The sequence below is a fragment of the Hakea prostrata genome, chromosome 8 (assembly GCF_041222555.1).
Source record: "Hakea prostrata isolate BN-2017 chromosome 8, UWA_Hpros_2, whole genome shotgun sequence".
NCBI lineage: Eukaryota > Viridiplantae > Streptophyta > Magnoliopsida > Proteales > Proteaceae > Hakea > Hakea prostrata.
Window position 1 is genome coordinate 3,725,960 of NC_142607.1, and position 20,441 is coordinate 3,746,400.

The 20,441-nt window shown below is 38.5% G+C and overlaps 1 protein-coding gene across 6 annotated transcripts; it reads left to right on the forward strand.

Annotated features, from left to right (window-relative positions):
* The first annotated feature begins 1,511 nt into the window (after window positions 1-1,511).
* On the forward strand, window positions 1,512-19,689 carry LOC149006339 (Pentatricopeptide repeat (PPR) superfamily protein). 6 transcript variants are annotated; one of them, XM_089165413.1, is made up of 3 exons: window positions 1,512-5,348; window positions 18,853-19,253; window positions 19,347-19,689. In XM_089165413.1, exon 1 carries the CDS (start codon window positions 2,032-2,034, stop codon window positions 4,420-4,422), a length of 2,391 nt encoding a protein of 796 aa, XP_089021539.1. In that variant the 5' UTR covers window positions 1,512-2,031; the 3' UTR covers window positions 4,423-5,348; window positions 18,853-19,253; window positions 19,347-19,689. The 6 variants fall into 6 exon arrangements, with proteins under 6 accessions (XP_089021539.1, XP_089021541.1, XP_089021542.1 ...); XM_089165415.1 differs by lacking the exon at window positions 19,347-19,689 and having other exon boundaries at window positions 18,853-19,050; window positions 19,163-19,321; XM_089165416.1 differs by lacking the exon at window positions 19,347-19,689 and having other exon boundaries at window positions 18,853-18,915; window positions 19,163-19,321.
* Window positions 19,690-20,441: the final 752 nt, after the last annotated feature.

The window sequence follows — 20,441 nt, forward strand, 5'->3', positions numbered from 1 at the left end:
TGAGTGAGGCCCTTACGTTATTGTCTCTGCATTGGCACGGAAGATGGTGAACTCAGATTTGTCCGACGGTGGTGTCCTGTCTATAGCATCAAGGGAGCTCGATCATGTTGGCTGTAGACCTGTAAATAGATAGTCGAAATTCGCCTTCGATTCACATTTGTATTTGTTTTGGGTGTAGACTTGTAAATGGATAGTCGAAATCCACCTCCGATTCACAATCGTATTCGTTTAAAGATGTCCGTAACCAGAATTTTTCTTACCGGAAAATATCTGTATATGTCCACTAAGCAATCGGGTTCGGATAATTGTTTGTCGGGATAATATCTGGATAGAATAAAGTATCCAACATTTTTTGCTGATTTGGAAACCGGTAATCAGTAATTGAAAATAAAAAATTATCTAGTTAGAAAAAGTATTAAACACTTCTTTCTAAAAAAGGGCAGATAATGGGATTCAAAAAACCGGTAATCAAATTATTAAAAAAAACTGACAATCATCAATCAATAATTGGATGGTTTATCAGATCGGATTATTATCGGATATCCGATAAAATTCCAGATTCGAATTCGGATGCCTTCTCTACATTTCTGCAGGATTCGGATTCGCATTAGGATAACCGTTTTGCTAATCAGATTCGGATATTGGTGTATCCAATCCAATCCAATCAGTTTATAGGTCTAGTTGGGTGCTTAGCTAATTGTAAAAACCTGTGCTAACTGAAGGATCAATTGGTGTCGTGTCTGACTATTTAGCCTGTTCTTAATCCAAGATTAACTTAGTCTGTTGTTGGACTTTACCATGAGTTTTAGGGTCTCAATAAAATTATATATGGATCCTCTATGTATCTGGGGGAAAATTTTCAATTCACAGAATTAGATTCTTGACAAGTGTTTAATGTCAGTATGATCCTCTTTAAAATCTATTACGCACTTCCTAAATCGCAAATATAATAATGTCCTCATGCTCTATTATCACTGAATATGTAACGGAGGAGAATGCTATACATCACTCTGAGGTAAGTCGATCGACTCAGACTTGAGAACTCAAACCCTAGAAACCTAACCTCTTAGGAAAGTTGGGGATCTCAAACTTAAAAGGTAGTTTTTCAATTTTTCTTTTACTTCCGGTAAAAACTATCTTCTTGCCTGGTGTTTCCCTCTACTCAATCCCCTTTAATTGATCCGCCTCTATGAGTCTAGATGTCTCCCCGGACAGGAGCATAGAGACACCTATTGACCAAGAATTACACGGAGCCCAAAGGGTTAGGGTAATGAAGTTTATTTTTTTAAATATTTTATTATTTTTTACTTGTGAATTTTACATAATTTGTAGTTGTAATACCATCCGGAGATTACTCCTCTACCATGGTGAAAATTTGTTTCGTGAAAACAATAATTCGATAAGGAAATTACCCATATACCCTTAAAAATAGATGCATGTGATTTCAGAATATTCAAAATGCCCAATGTACCCTTGTCTTCTACCTTGCTCCAATTCTTTCCCGAGTCCAATCCCATCCCTATCCAACTCCATCACCTCCTGTAAGTGATCGATGATCTCCAACCAATGCTCCAGATTTTGAACCGAGAGAAATCTTTCCCTCGTTACTTGTGCCTGCCTCCTTGGAAGCAGCAAGGAGGCAGAGAAACCCTAAATCCTATTTCTGTTTTGTAAATCTATTCCAAGTGTAGGAGAGAGGGTTTAATTGTCAACCCCTGCCTTTTCTCTCAAACTGTATGGTGTTGTGCATGCTCGTGAATATATAAACGAGAATGCAAATTTTGAAAACCTTTGTGGTGGCAAGGAATTGGAATTGACCCTTGATGGGTCACAATGAAAGTGCAGTTCCAGAGTGACATGGAGAATTTCGCACCAGTAGGATCAAGCAGTTCAGTTGGTTGCATTTATCCAAAATGGTGTAGTCAGTGTTGGTGTTGTTCTTCGATTCGTTCATTCTTTCGAAAATGGGCGCCGCCGCAATAATAAGCCCAAGAGGTTTTTCCCGTCAAAACCCGATTTTTGATCTTCAGAATGAGAATCTTAGCTTCTGTTTTAAGGCCCGCCTACCAGTTCAGTTCGAAGCCGAGGTTATTCTCTTTCTCCACACTAGAACCTGACTTGGAATCTATAGTTTCAAACGAAGTCTTGAGGATCATCGAGACTGCCCAGCCTATAGAAGACCAACTTGAATGTCTCGTCCCTTATTTCTCTCCCAACGTCGTTACTTCTGTTATTCAAGAAAATCAAGATGTTGGGTTGGGTTTCCGGTTCTTCATATGGGCAATGAAACGTAAGCGATTCCGCAGTTGGTTTTCGCACAACCTGATGATTGATCTACTCTGTGGGGATAAAGGATTTGACTTGGCCTGGAAATCGCTGGAAGACGTAAGCAAGTCGGGGTTCCTTATAGTCCCACAGGCTTTTGTGGTCTTGGTCCAAGCTTATGCGAAGTCAGGGATGCCCGAAAAGGCTGTTGACTCTTTCGGAAGGATGAAGGAATTCGGTTGCAGGCCCGACACTTTCACTTACAATACTATCATATATGTCCTAGTTGAGAAAGGGGTTTTTTTGTTGGCATTGGCAGTTTATAATCAGATGCTGAAGTCTAACTGCAGTCCAAATCGAGCCACTTACGGCATGCTCATTCATGCGTCGGGTAAAGCGGGGAAGACAGAGGATGCACTCCAATTGTTTGATGAAATGGCCCAAAGAGGTATTTCTCCTGACACTATGATCTATACTGTAGTTCTTTGTGGTCTCTGCCAAGCAGAGCGGACTGACGACGCCCAAAAACTCTTGGAAACCATGAGAAGCAGTAATTATCGCCCTGATTCCATTACTTACAATGCTATATTAAATGGGTTCTGTAGATTGGGTAGGATCAAGGAAGCTCTTAAGCTTCTGGATTCATTCAGGAGGCTGGGCTTTGTTCTTGGATTGAACGCTTATAGCTCTTTGATTGACGGATTATTTAGAGCTGGAAGGTTCAATGATGCACTTGAATGGTATGGGAAAATGCGCAGCAAAAACCTTCATGTTGACACTGTGTTATACACCATCATGATTAAGGGATTTTCAGAAGCTGGCAAGATTGAGGATGCAATGAAGATTTTGAAGGAGATGACAGACCAAGGTATTGTTCCGGATACATTCTGTTATAATACCCTGATCAAGGGTTTTTGCAATGTAGGTCTTCTAGATAGAGCCAGATCTCTCCAACTGGAGATCTCAAACAATGATTGCTTCCCAGACTCTGCCACTTACAATATTCTTATTTGTGGGTTGTGCAAGGAAGGGCTGGTTGGGGAGGCAGAAAACATATTTAATGAGATGGAGAAGGTAGGGTGCTTGCCTACAGTTATTACATTTAATTCTCTTATTGATGGGCTCTGTAAGGCCGGGGAACTTGATAGAGCTCGTCTTTTCTTCCATAAGATGGAGATCGGCAGAAACCCATCTTTGATATTTCATCTTCGGCTTTCCCAAGGTAGTGGTCAGGTCCTTGACAGTGTAAGTCTTCAAAAATTGGTGGAGCAGTATTGTGAGTCTGGATTAATTCTTAAAGCCTATGAACTGCTTATACAGCTTGCTGATAATGGGGTTGTACCGAATATTATCACCTACAATATCTTGATGAATGGCTTGTGTAAGACAAAAAACACCAATTTAGCTGTGAAGCTCTTTAAGAAACTCCGAGTTGACGGTTTCTCCCCAGATGCTATCACATATAGCACATTGATAAATGGTCTTTTGAAAGTTAATAGAGAAGAAGAAGCTTTTGGGTACTTCGATCAGATGGCAGGAAATGGGTGTACGCCCACTTTGTCTGTCTACAACGCACTGATGACCTTCTTGTGTCAGAAGAGAAGGTTGTCACAATCTTTTAGTCTTTGGTTAAGTCATTTGAGGAGCCTTCCCAACCAGGAAGAAGAGGCAATTAAAGTAGTGGAAGAGCAATTTGATAATGGTGAAGTGGAAGAGGCAGTCCGTGGGTTGCTTATAATGGATCGTAGGAGAAATGTTATTAATTCATCTCCTTATAACATTTGGATCATTGGAATGTGCCAGGCAAGAAGAGTGGATGAAGCAGTTAAGATATTCTCTATCCTTGAAGAGAATGAAATCAACATCACTCCACCAAGCTGTGCGAGGCTAATTAAAAGCCTTTGCTACAAACGGAAGCTGGATCTAGCAGTTGATGTCTTCATTTTCACTTTAAAGAGAGGTCTAATACTGAAGACACGGGTATGCGACCATCTGATCAGATCTCTCTATATTAATGACAGAAAGGCTGATGTTGTTGACATAATGAACAGAATGAGGTGTGCCGGTTATGATTTGAATATCTCTCTCAGTCGAAACACGAAGGTGCTCTTATCGGGAAGTGGGTTTAGGTACGAGGAGAGAGAGTCAACTGCGTGATCTGTGGCGTTGGTGCTGGCCTACTCTATCGAAAGTCCAGTATTCCCTCAAAAATTCTGTTTCGAGTTGATGCTTCCCCATGGGGTTACTCACAAATTGTTGTATGATTGATGCTCCTATTTTCAGTTTCTGACACCCCAATTCTCATCCTCGAAACACTTCATGTATGCGCTCCAGTTTAGATTCTCTCCTTCCTCCTTTTTCCTGTTTGGCATAAGACCTCGGTAGATTGAGCCATTCAGAAAATTGGTGGGCACGGATTGACTTCCCATGCATCCTAAAGTCTGTTACAGATAAAAAGTTTTTGTATCATAATCGATCCATAAATCTTCTAGTTCAAAGCTGTCAATTAACCTGGTTGTTAATGGACTGGGGCTTGTCCGGTTGCCTTGAAATTGAAGAAGAAAAAAGAAGTGAGGTAAATTGATTTTTCTGGCCAAGGAAACCTGGCATGTTTAAATAAATTTCCCATTGAGATGTTTTCTTTTTCACCTCACAGTTTTACTAAAATATTGAGATATGTAAAAACTAGGTTAATTTCATATGTTTTTATAGCTGTCATTTGAGGACCAGAGAGGGAAAGACTGCATTGATCTTGGCCTGTATGCAGTGTGAATCTCAGCATAGGACCTAAACTAGCTGCAGTTTTCTTAAACTGATCATTTGACAAGACAAGAGGAGGGAAAGGTGAAGATTTTCCAGCCCACTAAGCGTTCATTCTTTTGAACATTTGATATGATTGTCATGGAGTTCATTCTCCTCAGAAATAGTCCTAGAAGAAAGCATTCTTGGATATAGTCACTTTGCTAGTTGTTCAAAATCTGTGAACTGAAAGTAAACTTTTGCAGGAGGATGCAAGGCCTGGATTTGGGGCTAGTGCCATGATTGCCTGGATTCAGCTCCATGTACGATTCGTATGCTTGCGTGTGAGTTGCTAATCAGTCGTATACTGGATTTTGACTTCTTCTATTGAATTGCTGGAGTGGTAATGTTGTAAAGTAAAGCCAGTCTAAACTAGATTCAGTCTACCCAACTTTATATAAGACATATGGTATGTTTTCTTCCTGCTTCGCCCACCCCCAGTGGGAAAACTTACTTTTGGTTTTTTTAGGGTGGTGGGGGAAATTTCAATTTGCATATTTCACTTTTAACTTTTTCTTGGGGTTCGTAAATTCAGGGAGAATTCTAAGGGAGATTGTCCTTAGTTCCATCAGTGGTAGTATTAGGTTAGTTTTTTTGTTTTGTTCTCTTGTGACTGCCGCCAGTTTCTAAAGGAAGATCTGTCCTATTTGGGGAAAGATTGTATTGCCTATTATTATAAATAGAACGCTGCCTGCAATTAGGAAGATCTGAGCCTAATGGCAGGATCTTATTCTCTAAAGACTTGTGATATGTTTCTTCTCTTCTCCCCCTCTTTTCTTCTTCAATCTCTCTGCTGATTGCTGCTTACAGGATCCTGGTTTCTCACATGGAATTTGAGCACCTATAACCAGCTGAAGCATTCTCCTTTTCTCTCTTCTGAAACAGTTCTGCCTTTCTTTTCCCCTTTCCTGGTGTGCAGCCACCCGTCACTGCTCTCCGTATGATATAGGTCCCTCCTCTAAAGACGGTTATGAGCTGATCTATTCATTCTACTATTGAAGACCCTAGAGTACCCGACATATTACTTTTGGCACTGTCTCAGAGATAGTTTACAGCATAAGCCTGATCTGTACGGTGGTATTTTTCCTATGGCTGCTGTGGAAGGACTCTGTACTGGTATTCATTCAGAAGGCTATTTGTTTTTGAGTTTATCATTGTTGAAGCATTTGCTATTGTTTTTATTTTCCCTAGCTCTTTGGGTTGCGATGTTCATTGTATTTCATGCTTGAAAATATCTTTTTGGATGCCTTAACTATGGTGGGAGATCTCGCCACTCCAAAATAGCGAGATCTCGGTCGAGATCTACCAAAATTTTGGCGTAATCTCGGTGGCCCATCTTGGTGGGTTTTAGGGCCCCAGTTGAGCTGAAACTTGGTATTTAGCCTATTTAAGGCCTTTTGAACACATTGGTGACCTTAGATTTGTGAGAAAATAACCCTAAGTATGTCTTCTAAGTCAACCTTATGTGTAAAACGGAAATGCTGTGAAATGCAAGGTTAGACAACATGTAATGTAGAGATATCAAGTAATTCATGTTATCAACTATCAAGTATCAAATACATTACACATCAAACTATCAAAGAACTTAAATGTCTTCAAAATCTTACAACCATAAGAAGTTTTAGACTTTTAGTAAGTCATAAATCATAATCCATAAGTTCACAATCACAAGAGTATTTGGTAACAAGATTACAAGACATTAAGAGTATCACTCAGTATTTTGCATCAACTGATTCTGAACAGTAGCCACATATGACTCCCAAGTCAACTCATCACTGTAGTATGTCACATATCGGTTTAAATGTCACATTAAATTTGTTTCCATGAAAGTGTAGATCAAAGCTAGTAAATTAATATATATTTATACTATACTCACACACCCATTGTAGAGCATTCTATTTGAAAAAAATTCAAGTTTGGGATAAAATCCTACCTTTGTTGAAGATCTAGTTGAAATAGGCTTGAATGATGATAATCCGATGTTGTAGATGTCTTAAAGATGTTTAGAAGTTGAATCCCCAACAAATTTCGGCCAAAAATCAAGTTTGCGGCAAGTTTTGAAGGTTGCAGCAAGAGAGAGGCGAGATATGCCTCTCTCGAGCGAGATAGGTGGTTGGAACAGAGATGGCGAGATTTCGGCAAGATGTGGCAAAAGCTCCAATCTCTCAGATCTCGTCTCTTTTCTCGTCTCACTATCTCAAAATAGCGAGATATCTCGCGAGATCTCGGCGAGATCTCCCACCATGGCCCTAACTTTATTGTGAATTTGTGATTAGTACTATTGACTCACTATTGCTGCTACCCTAGCTGGATAGTATCCTATTTGCCAGAATTGACCTTGACTTCTTGTTCTTCTGTTAAGTAGTATCTTGCCTTCTTTTTTTTTCTTCTTCTTCCTGCTGTCTTATCATAGATTGAGACGGACCTCCTCCTACTGAAGACAAAACTTATGAAGCCTGGACCAAAGATAATGCCATAATAATGATCTGGATATGGAATAGTATGGACCTAATATTGCCACTGATGTTATGTTTCATTCTACTGCTAACGGAATATGGGATGACTAGAAGGAAACATGTTCCAACGAGAAAATTATGAGTCATGTCTACGACATCTATGAGAAACTTTTCCACTTCCAGCAAACTGGGCAATCTTTGCAAGACTTCAATAGTTCTTGTAAAGGAATGATGGATGAATTGAACATGTTTCAGCTTTTAAGTACAGACACAAGAGATTTAAACCCAACGCAATGAGATTCGTCTCCTAGTTTCTTGCTGGATTGGACCTTGAACTTAACCAAATTAAAGAATAATTATTGGCTGGAGAAAGTGTGCTCACTTAGTGAAGCCTTCTCCTATCTCTTGCGCATTGTTTCTTCCTGTGATTCTACCCCATCAGCTACATCTAGAGTCAGTAGTTCACCCTTTACTTCTTCCCGTGGCCGCAGTCGTTGTTGTGTTTCCCTTCAGTGTACTTTTTGTGGTACATGTGGACATTTGGTGGATGATTGTTGGGCCAAACATTGTAAACCGGAATGGGTTCATCAATTAGCCGATTGTTTGCTGTATTATTGTGGTCCTGGTATAGTTCATCCTATTGATACTATAGCTACTAACTCTTTAGGAGATCAATCTAAGAGTCTGCATGATGATGCGAGCCAGCTTATGCACTGGTTAAAAAATCTTGAGGCATCTACTTCCACTTCCCATGGGGCTTCTGAATTCATTGCCACACTAACCCATGCAGGTAATCTGCCTTATTAACCTCTACATCCTCACTTTGATCATTTATTCCAGGGCTTCTGCACACATGGCAGGTAATTCATCATTATTTATTTTATTTTTTGCATCTAACCATCCTTCATTTGTCATTATTATAATGGCAACTTATACCCCTACTTTAGGAAAGTGTTACCTAGTCCTCTTACTTCGTCATCTGTTTTACCTGTACAGTTTCCATTTAATCATTTAGTACTTAGCCAACTCACTAAATCCTTAGACTTTGCTGTAAACTTTACTCCTGCATATTTTACTTTTAGGACCTTCACACAAAGAGGGTATTGGTGGAGGGTATGAGAAGGATGGTCTGTTTCCATTTGTATTACTGTTGGAAATCACAAAGTTGTCATTGAAGAGGTAAAAGCTAAACTACAGAGACATTTCCAAACCAAGGACCTAGGGGACCTTCACTATTTTCTCGGGATTGAGGTTGTTCATGGCAAGAAAGGAATTAGCCTATCCAAACGTAAATATGTATTGTACCTTCTAATTAACATTGGGATGCTTGCTACAAAACCAGTGATGTTCCATTGGATCCTCACCAAAAGTTTGGGGTTAGTGATGGGGATTTGTTGGATGATGTTCATCGTCACAGGAGCTGTTTGGGAAGTTGATTTATCTCACTGTTACGAGACCTGATGTAACATTTGTATGCTATCTCCTAGGAAAGCTTATTAGGATGTTGCAGTTCGTGTGCTTCGATATCTTAAGAGTTCTCTAGGCAAGGGGTTGATTTCTCGCCCCAACAAGCGTATGGATCTAGTAGCCTTTTCTAATGCAGTTTGGGCAGGATCTGCCACTGATCGGCGATTTACTCCAAAATACTGTATTTTTTTGGGGAGGTATTTAGTTACGTGGTGGAGTAAAAAGAAGAGTACTATTGCAAGGTCTAGTGTCGAAGCTGAGTACAAAGTCATGGCCCATAGTGCTGCTGAACTCATGTCGCATCATTACTTACTTGAGTTGGGATTATCTGTAGATTCTCTGACAAAGATGTTCTGTGACAATCACACTGCTACGTATATTGCAAGCAAGCCTTGTTTCATGAGCACACCAAAACCCATAGAGGTTGTTTGCCACATTGTCCGCAATGAAGTGATGAAGAAGTTGACTGTCACTCCCTTTGTCTTCTCCTGATCCGTTGGTAGACATGTTTACAAATGGGATGTTTGCTCCTAGTTTTCATACTAATTCTACCAAGCTAAGCGTGGGAGAATTGTATGCTCCAGCTTGAATGAAATGTTAAATTCTGGTGGAATACTAAGGGCAAAATTATCCTTAGCTTTGTCATAGGTAATCTTAGGTTAGGTTCTTTTTTTGTTCTCTTGTGACTGTCTCCAGTTTCTAAGGGCAGATCTGTCCTGTTTTTGGATAGGTTGTATTACCTATTATTATAAGTAAAACACTGCCTAGTGATTAGGACGATCAGAGCCTAATCGCAGTACCTTATTCTCTAAAGACATGTGACATTCTTCTTCTCTTCTCCCTCTCTTTTCTTCTTTGATTTCTCTGCTGATTGCTGGTTATAGGATCCTGATTTCTCACAGGGTTCATATTTGGTTTGACATCTATTTTACACTTGCTTTCAACTCTGTTTGGGTAGTACGTTTTCAATTGATTACTCTGTTTATACTTGTTCGAGAATTTAGCTCAGTATTCTATTCCTTTAGAATTTTGATGTTCGAAGTAAAAGAAGCTTTAAGGAGGATGAAACTCGGCAAGACACAAGGTCCTGATGAAATCCCAATTGAAGTATGGAAGAGCTTAGGAACCCATGGACTAGTTTGGTTGACTAAGTTGTTTAATAAGATTATGAGCACAGGGAAAATGCCAGATGATTGGAGGAGAAGTGTTGTGGTTCCAATTTACAAAAATAAAGGAGATATTCAAAGTTATAATAACTATAGAGGCATTAAATTGATGAGCCATACGATGAAATTATAGGAGAGAATAATTGAAACCCGTTTGAGACACCTAACTACAGTTACGGAGAACCAATTTGGGTTTATGCCGGGAAGATCTACAACGGAAGCTATTTACTTAATTAGGAGACTTATGGAAAGGTATAGAGAATGTAGGAAAGACCTTCATATGGTATTTATTGACCTAGAAAAAACTTATGATAGAGTCCCTAGAGCGTTAATTTGGCAAGTACTAGAGAAAAGAAGTGTTGCAAGTAAATATGTAGATATAGTTAAGGATATGTATGATGGTTTGGTGACTAGTGTTAGAACAGTGGGGGGGACAAAGTAATGAATTCCCGATAACAGTTGGGCTACATCAAGGGTCAACTTTAAGCCCATATCTATTTGCACTGGTAATGGATGAATTAACCAAAGACATTCAAGATGAGGTCCCCTGGTGTATGCTTTTTGCGGATGATATTGTGTTGGTTGATGAAACCCAAGCGGGAATTAATACCAAATTAGAATCATGGAGAGTAGCTTTGGAATCAAAAGGCTTTAAACTTAGTAGATCGAAGACAGAATATCTAGTTTGTAACTTTAGTCATGATCAGGCAGATGATGAAGTGGTGATACTTGACTATAAAGAGATTCCACAGAGTGATTGTTTTAGGTACCTAGGTTCAATCATAAGTAAAAGAGGTGATTTAGAAGATGAGGTTTCCCAAAGAATTAAAATAGGGTGGATGAAGTGGAGAGGTGCGTCCGGGGTCTTATGTGATTGGCGTATTCCATTAAAGCTTAAAGGAAAATTTTATATGACCATTGTTCGACCAGCTATGATGTACGGTGCAGAGTGTTGGGCTGTTAAAAAGAATCATATAGATAAACTCAGTGTAGCAGAAATGAGGATGCTAAGATGGATGAGTGGCAAAACTAGGATGGATAAGATAAGAAACGATCATATTAGAGTTGGTCTGGGAGTTGCTCCCATAAGTGATAAGCTTAGAGAAAGTCGTTTGAGGTGGCACGGGCACATTCAACGGAGACCTATAAATGCTCCAGTTCGGAGAAGTGATATAATCCATATTGAAGGAACTAGAAGAACTAGGGGTAGACCTAAGATAACCTTAGGAGAAGTGGTGAGAAATGATATGTATAGCTTAGGCCTTGTATCTAGCATGGCCTCGAACAGAACTGATTGGAGGGCAAGAATCCATGTAGCCGACCCCATTTAGTTGGGACAAGGCTTATTGTTGTTGTTGTTGTTGTTGTTGTTGTTGTTGTATTCTATTCCTTTAGAAACTGTTGTTGAATAGGAGTACTTTTTGGGCTGTCATCAATATTTGATTGTTGATTGTACTCAATTTCTCAGTCAATTCCATGTGGTTACTTGCATAATTGGTAATTTGGTTCTAGTTGAGAAAATGCATGTCTAAGAATTTCACTGGCAAAACAATTATGTCTCTGGAGTCTGAACTTCTTATCTATTAATATGCCGTGTTTATTTCATATTGAGACATATCTTTTCCACATGGAATTTTCAAAATCCTCCATATGGCGAGATCTCGGTCGAGATCTACCAAAAAAATGGCGGTAGTCTCAGTGGCCCATCTCGGTGGGTTTTAGGGCTCTGGTTGGGCTGAAACTTGGTATTTAGCCTATTTAAGGCCTTTTGAACACATTGGTGGCCTTAGATTTGTGAGAAAATAACCCTAACTATGTCTCCTAAGTCGACCCTAGGTGTAAAATCGAAAATCTGTGAAATGCAAGGTTAGAGACTTAGAGAGTCAGAGAGACAGAGACAACATGTAATTGTAATGTAAAGATATCAAGTAATTTAAGTTAATGAGTTATAATTTATCAGCTATCAACTATCAAGTATCAAATACAATACATTACACATCAAGTATTCAAGTCAACAAGTGATCAAAGTTCAAACTATCAAAGATTCAAAGTAATAAATTGTTAAATACTTAAATGTCTTCAAAATCTTACAACCATAAGAATTAAGAATATTACAACTTACAAGACTAAGAGTCTAAGACTAAGAATGTCAAAACTCAAAATTACAACTTACAACTTACAAGACTAAGACTAAGAGTATGAGTATCACTCAGCATTCTGCATCAATTGATTCTGAACGGTGGCCACATATGACTCCCAAGTCAATCCATCACTGAAGTAGGTCACATATCGGTTTATATGGAACTGATATGTCTCCATGTCAGAATACTGGAGGAATAGCACTCTGGGATAACCGTCAATCGTGGGTGGGTGACAGAGCCATTGTTGTTGTTGTTGTTCATATTGTTGTTGAGTATCTGGGTAGGGGTTTCTAAACCACTCAACAACCCACCTTCACTCCCATATGTGTACTCTCCAAGTGCAGGGTCTTGAGGAATAGTATGCCCTTCCTCATCTTTTGCGGGGGGCTCGTGGAATACATCAGTGAACTCAATCGGTTCACGATTGTCGTCATCTATATCATCTTGTATGTGCCCTACTCTCAATCTCATGTTGTAATGCACATACACTAAGTCCTCGAGCCTCTTACTCCCCAATCTATTCCATACCTTACTATGGATGAGCGAGAAGGTGCTCCAGTTCCTCTCGCAACTAGAGGATGGGCAAGTTTGTGAGAGTAGTTTAATTGCTATGTCCTTGAGATTTGGCGCACTAGTTCCATATAGCACCCACCAGTGAACTGCATAACCAAAAATAAGAATGCATTAGGCAAGTAAATCTTTATATTTATATAACTTATCAGTTATCATTTATAGAGTTATAGTCTATAGACTTAATGACCTATAGAGTAGTGGACTATTTAACAGGATCAGTTTTTTGCTTAGTTGCAACTGCAGAAGGCTTTCCAAAACTCCCAGAGGCATCCCTGAACTCCCTGATCTGCACACCAATTCTTCAATTATTGTATTATGTATATGCTTAATGCACTAATGCAAGAAGTTGAAGAAACAATTGAATAAGTTCTCACCTCTCCATTAATTGTCCCTTGCATTACAGGATTTGACACAAGCTTCTCCACCACCTCTTGCACTGCAGTCATCAACTTTACATCAAGCCCCAGATCATTCTTGTAATGGTACTTTGGGTTGAGGTAGTAAGCTTGCATTGTGGAAATAAAAATTTTGGTTAGTGACTTAGTGGTTTGGTTGTTTACTTGTTTATAAATTATAAGTTATAATAAATAAAGAATGTAAATTAAAGTATACAACAAAAACTTAAAGACTTAAAAGTGACTCACCAGCCAAGTGCAAAGGATGCATCAAGTGCATCTCTTGGTTGTTTACTTGTTTATAAATTATAAGTTATAATAAATAAAGAATGTAAATTAAAGTATACAACAAAAACTTAAAGACTTAAAGTGACTCACCGCCGTGCAAGGATGCTCAAGTGCATCTCTTGGTTGTTTACTTGTTTATAAATTATAAGTTATAATAAATAAAGAATGTAAATTAAAGTATACAACAAAAACTTAAAGACTTAAAAGTGACTCACCAGCCAAGTGCAAAGGATGCATCAAGTGCATCTCCCATCTATTATCGATGATCCTCTCGTAGGATTTGAAGGAGCTAGGGGCAGTAGCTCTAACCAACTCTTTCATTTGTTGGAGGGCAACATATATGTGGGGCATTGTGGGCTTATTCTCCGAATCCACCATCCTTAAAACAAACACAATAGGCTCTATAATGCCCAGTGTCCTATTCAGCTGCCTCCAAAAGGATCATCAGCAATGGTTTGTTGGGCTAGTACTGCATCAGGATGGCTAGATCCACGCCAACCAAACCACTCCTCACTTGCAAACATGTGCCGAGGACCCACCACTTTCTTCTGGAAGCTTTTCAGAGCTACATAGTTTGTGGCGAATCTAGTCAATCCAGGTCTGACTAGATCACCCTTACAGTGGTTCCTCATCATCTTCAGCACATAACCATGGTTATAAATAAAATTACTAACCCTTCTAGCCCTCTCAACCACAGTATTGATTGACTTTTTTTCCCCAAGTCCTTCAACATAAGATCAATCGAATGAGCTGCACATGGTGTCCAAAAGAGGTGGATCCTGCTGCTCTTCTTCCTCATCAACATTTCTCCAGCTTTTTTGAAGTTAGCACCATTATTTGTGACAATTTGGACAACATTCTTTGGCCCTACCTCAAAGACCACCTCCCTAAGAAGCTTGTAAAGGTAGTCAGCATCTTTGATCTTATTTGAGACATCCATTGACTTAAGGAAGGTTGTCTTTCCATTGCAGCTTGCCATGAAATTAATGATGGACTGTCTAGTAGGACCAGTCCATCCATTAGCACACCATATGTACTCTACTTTTCCTTTAATGAACCAATGTATTCATCCACCTCCTGTTTTACCTTGGGTAAATATTTATTCATTACTTCCTAAGCACTTGGGCCTTTAACCCCTACACCTACCCTAGCAACTGCACTGATCATCCCCTAATAATATGGTGTTTTGGCTACATTGGCTGCAATGTTGTTGTAGAGCATGAATTTGTTGGTTGCCAACCTAGCTTCCTCCTCCCTACTGCCTTCTCTACCTCCAACAAACATATATGGAATGCTTCTTTGATAGATGTCTTGTTGGTTGAAGAGGGAGGGGTCTTGGTCAAATGTGGAATCATAATGTCTAGTCTTCCTCCTCCTCCTTTTGGTCCTCTCAATCTCAGTTCCCTGAAAACTATGTCTAGGTGGCATGGATGCCCCTCACCCCGAATCACCTGCTCCCCTTGTCTGTTCATATTGCCTCACACTCTCAGCATGTAAGGAATGTCTGCTAGCTTCCACTGCAACCTTCATCTGTCTCCATTCGGCTCGTGACTCAACACCCATAACCCTCCTCTCTTCATCGTCGCTTGACTCCTCATCAACATCAAGAATAGGTCTAGATAGCACTGTATCCTCAAATTCCCTTTGCTTTTGTGCCATCTCGTCCTTTTTTTGTTTCCCTCCCCTTAAAGTTGCTGCAATTGCTTTTTGCACATTATAAGGAACCTTGGGACATTTGGAAACATCTTTGTAACCACCAGCCAAATGTTGCTATAATCTGGTTGAACCACCAGAATTCAAAGTCTTGAGGCAATACTTGCATCGGCATTTCTTCTTGCCAGCAGTCAGTGGATCCCCATGTTGCCAAGCAATGTCCTGAGTCCCACTACCAGTGCCGCCACTCCCACTAGTTGCCATTTAAGATTCAAATGTACAGCACTAAAAGTCTGAAATACATATATGAATGTTCCCAAATAATTATTAGAATGATTTTTAGACACATAAAAACATTTTAAAAACAATTTATAAAACAACAAAACACACACTTTGTTCTAAGATAACATATATATAGTAGTGCTCAAACAAACATGTTTGTATTTTTAAAATAAACTACATAATATGAGCATCATTTAAAAAAAAAAAAAGATAAATTTTTAATAACATATTATTTTTTATAATTATTTTATGTAAAAATAATTTATAAAACAACAAAACACACACTTTGTTCTAAAATAACATATATACAATGCTCAATAAGACATGTTTGTATTTTTAAAATAAACTACATAATATAAGAATCATTTAAAAATATATATATAATTTTTTAATAAAATATTATTTTTCATAATTATTTTATTTAATTATTTAAATAAAAAAATACAGCAAGCATGATAATCAAAATATTAATACATGAGATTGTAGCCCTCTAAATGTAGTTTAACATAAATAATAATCACATTCATATCATAAGTATTTATTTATAATCTTTAATTTTAATTTTTTAGATAATATATTTTTTAAATACGAAAATTCAAAAAAAATTAATAACAGAAAATTAAAATTTTTTCCATGAAAGTGTAGATCAAAGCTTGATCATCAACATATATTTATACCACACTCATACAACCATTGTAGAACCTTGTATTTGAAAAAATTCAAATTTTGGGGAAAATCTTACATTTCTTGAAGAACACTTGAAATATGCTTGAATCACTTGAAATAGGCTTAAATTTGTTGTTGTAGATGAGTAGATGATGTTGCTATGTTGAATCCCGGCCAAATTCCGGCCAAAAATTGAGTTTTCCGGCCAAATTTGGGCTTCCAGCGAGATAGAGGAGAGAGAGAGGCGAGATATGCCTCTCTCGAGCGAGACAAGGGCTTTTTAAAGCCCCTAAAGTGTGGAATTTAGCGACATCTCGCCGAGATATTGGCGAGATCTCGAGTCGAGATCTCCCATCTCTCTAATCTTGCACTCCCTCTCGTCTCGCTATCCTCAGATAACGAGATATCTCGCGAGATCTCGCAAGATCTCCCACCATGATAGGGACTTGCTCTCTCTCTAGCTGCTTGGAGTGCATTCAGGCATTTGAATACTTTTTCTGAAAATGGAAAGTAATGGCAGTAATGGTAATAATGAGGCATGTTGATTTCCCTTTCACCCCCTCTATTCCCTACCCCCCACCCTTGAAAATAAAGTTAGATCCCCTAATATAGATTTGTTTCTTTGTGGAAGGAAATTTATGAAATGCAAATTGGAAGCTGGAAATAAGTAGCAGCGGCAAGTGGTTCTCTTCCTCTCCCTCCTCTTCTTCTTTCCATCTGTTTTTGTGTTTCCCTAATCGTCTTGAGGTTCTGATGCCATGTTGGGAAAGCCGATTGTGGTAGAATGGCTTATTGTGATCAGTTAGATCTCAAGCGCTCTATTTATAATAAAAAGGAAACAACACTATTACATAAATACCCTTACTTGGGTAATAAGAAATAGAAATTTACATGAACACAAACTCTAATTTAACTCCTAGTAGAATCCAACATATTAAACACACATGCTTAATTAAACTTTAAGTTAACTTAAAAAGCACATGCTAATTAAGATAACTTAGGACTCATCCAAAATAGATTCAAATCAAAATAAAACTCTTCAAACCAAACCAAACTTGACCTAACTTACTAATTTGGACTCGACTAAAATTCAGAAAAATTCTAGGGACAATTCCAGGATAAAAATAAGGGGCAATATGCCCAAAGTACCCCCTAAAGAAGGGTTTGGCTAGGTCAGTGTGGTTTCTTGGAGCCATCCTGGGGGCTCCCACTTGAAGATTTGGCCGGGGGTCCTTCTGTTCACATCACCAACCCAACTTACCCTCCTTTATATGAGTGAGGTAATAAAAGATCTCATTAAGCTATTGATAAATTATCTGCTGTCTATCTACATGGCACGAGCACCCCTTGGAGGGAGAAACAAACTTGGGAAGAGAAGGCCAAAGCCTAGGCGAGGATTTTAGCAAGGATTTTACGAGGCACAACATTGCATAAACTAATGGGTCTATAGTCAGAAACTAATGAGGCAGAATTGGATTTAGGGATTAGACAAATTAGGGTATGGTTGATTCTAGGGGGCAACAAAGCCAAACTGAAAAATGTTTCAAAAAGTTTAAAATGTCAGGTGCGACCAAGTCCCAAACTTATGGAAAAAGCACGCTTGAAAACCATCAATCCCTGGAGCTTTGTAAAGTCCCATAGACATGACAGTACCATGACTTTCATCAAGGGAGGGAGGGAGAGCCAACTGAGCAGATTCATCACTAGATACACGAGGATGGAACACGTCTTGGATCAAACATGGATCTAAGGGAGAAGAAAAAGAAAATAAATCCTGGAAATAGGAGATAAAGGACTGGGCAATCTAGTGGACAGAGGAAATGGGATGGCTTGGTCATCAAAAAGGGACACCCCTCTATGCTGCACTTGACAGATTTTTTGTCATTGAATGGAAATACTGTGTATTCCTGTCACCTTCAAGGACAAATGTGGCTTTAGACTTTTGCAACGAAAAGGCTTCCTCTGCCCTAGAGATCCAAAAGAAATGAGATTCAAGAGTAGAGAGGGCAGTATAGGAATTTCCCTTCAAACACTCTGCTTCCAGAGCCAAAGAGAAAAGTCTTTCCTTGAGGCGGCGAATTCACCAAGCACTTCCTTATTCCATCTCCTTAATTTGAAGGACAAATCACTCGACTTGGAAGAAAGAGGAAGGGAAGAGAGCCCTAGATTTAAGCGTGTCTTTTGGAGATTGCTCCATAATGGATTGTTTGTTAAATCTGTTTTAAAAAGTTAGATGTGACATTGATAGCACCTGTAGGTTCTGTTTACAGGCTGAGGAATCCATCCCTCACTTGTTCTTTGAATGCCAGTGGTCAAGACACATCTGGGTTTGTGGTCCACTTGGGATTAGGATGGAGGCGTTTAATATCTCATCCCCTTTTTGTCTTCAAATTGGAAGAGATTTTAATTGGGATAATAATGCCATGTCTTTCTTTTTAACTATCATTATTATTATGTTACTACTTGTGGCAAATGAGGAACTGTGTGACTTTTCAAAACGCCAGCACTCCCCCCCCCAAAAAAAAAAAAAAAAAGAAACGCACATCTTTGATTCAACAGGTGCAATATTGGGTAGCACAGCTGAATGTGCATTTTGGCTAGCCGAATGGTAGTCCTAATGCTGATTGTATTCACAGTCAGGTGGAGCAGTTTCAGTCCCCTGTTTGGAACTCAATCTCCGTACCTTCGTTAATTATTGCAGGTTTAACATCTGAGCGGGATGAACCAGCGAAAAGTTTTTGGTGTTTTGCAATTGTAGAGGACGGTATGTCTTTATTGGAGCTAGGGTGAATTTCCCCTGCCTTCGCAGCTAGATTTGCTTGTGCTGGCATTGTATTTTGGGCTTTGTCAAAGCTTCATGCATAGGTCCCAGTTAAGAAGATGGTGTCTTTTCATGATGGTAGGAAGGACATGCTTCCAGTACCGGTCGTTCCATGGCCAGTTCATGAGGTTACTTATCTGTTAGAAGTTTGTAATATGCTACCTATGAATACCTCTTTTGTAAATGACAGGATGTTAACTTTGCCCTTAGTAAGGCTGCTACCTGTGGCTCAACAATCAGAGAAAATGACTGACTGCTCAATAGGAGGCCCTCTGATGAAGGTTGACGTAATCTGAACCGTGTAGCTAGTTTCTTTCTTTTCATCAAAAAAATAATCTTTCTTGTTAAATACCTGGAGCTTTCATTTCCTGCAGGTTCAACACAATTTCATTTATCTATCTTTTGGAAGTCTGGTCAACTACACCATGGCTACTTGACATTGATTTTCTGTCAGTGAAATTTTGAATTATATGAGGCATGTCAATAGTGTATTTAATATTATCAAAGGTGATGGATAAAGGTGTATTTATTCTTCTGAGTACTTTCATTCGGGCCTTCTTTTCTGTTTGATCCTGATCTGATACTGTTGCTTTGGATCTCATTACCCAATTGTTCTTGCTCTCTTTTTTATTTAATGAAGTCTCTTCTTTTGCTTCCTTGTTTCCTTCCTTTGGGTCCTAAATCCTAACTTGTTGGATGGTTTAATAATTGATTTTCTTTTTTTGCTTTTATCACACTCTAGATTGGTTTTTTAGTTAAACTAGTTCTGATAACAGCATGTTTCATTTTCCAGTTATTAATTTCAATAGCAATACGATTGAAGGTGTTGTTCATTGAAGAAGAAATCTTCACTCATTTGTGATTATATTTCAATGTTTGAAAACCACTTGCTTTGCAATTTCTTAGGGAAGTTTTATCTTTAATTGGACTAACAAAATTTCACATGCATGCGCACTTAGAAAAGATTAAAGTCAAGGTTCAATTATACTTTTCTTTGGATTTTAATTTTTTTTAATATTTATGAGTCATTGATATTGATTGATGTAGTAATTGTTTAGGAATTGTCCATTGTAAAATGTGGTTTTTGAAAATAAAATACTATGTGGGGATTTTTAGGTCGGATGAAATGGAGGGATAATTTTTTTTTTTTTTGTGAATAATATTTGTAGGAGATAAATAAGGGAGGTGGGCATAAAGACATTAAATTTTGAGGTGAGGGGCTGTTAATTGAAGAGGAGTACCTCTGGAGAACACATCTTAAGGAGATATAGGATATTTCGTTGGTGGCATGATTCAATTAATATTACATGAAGGTGGCTTGAAAGGATTTGTTCAATGAATACAAGTATATTGTTTTGGAAGAATGGTATTATTTGGAGTTTTACTTTTATATAATAGTATGATATGATTTTTTTTTTTTTTAATGTGTCATTTGAAAATAAAATGTTAGGTGGATTTTTTGGGTGGGA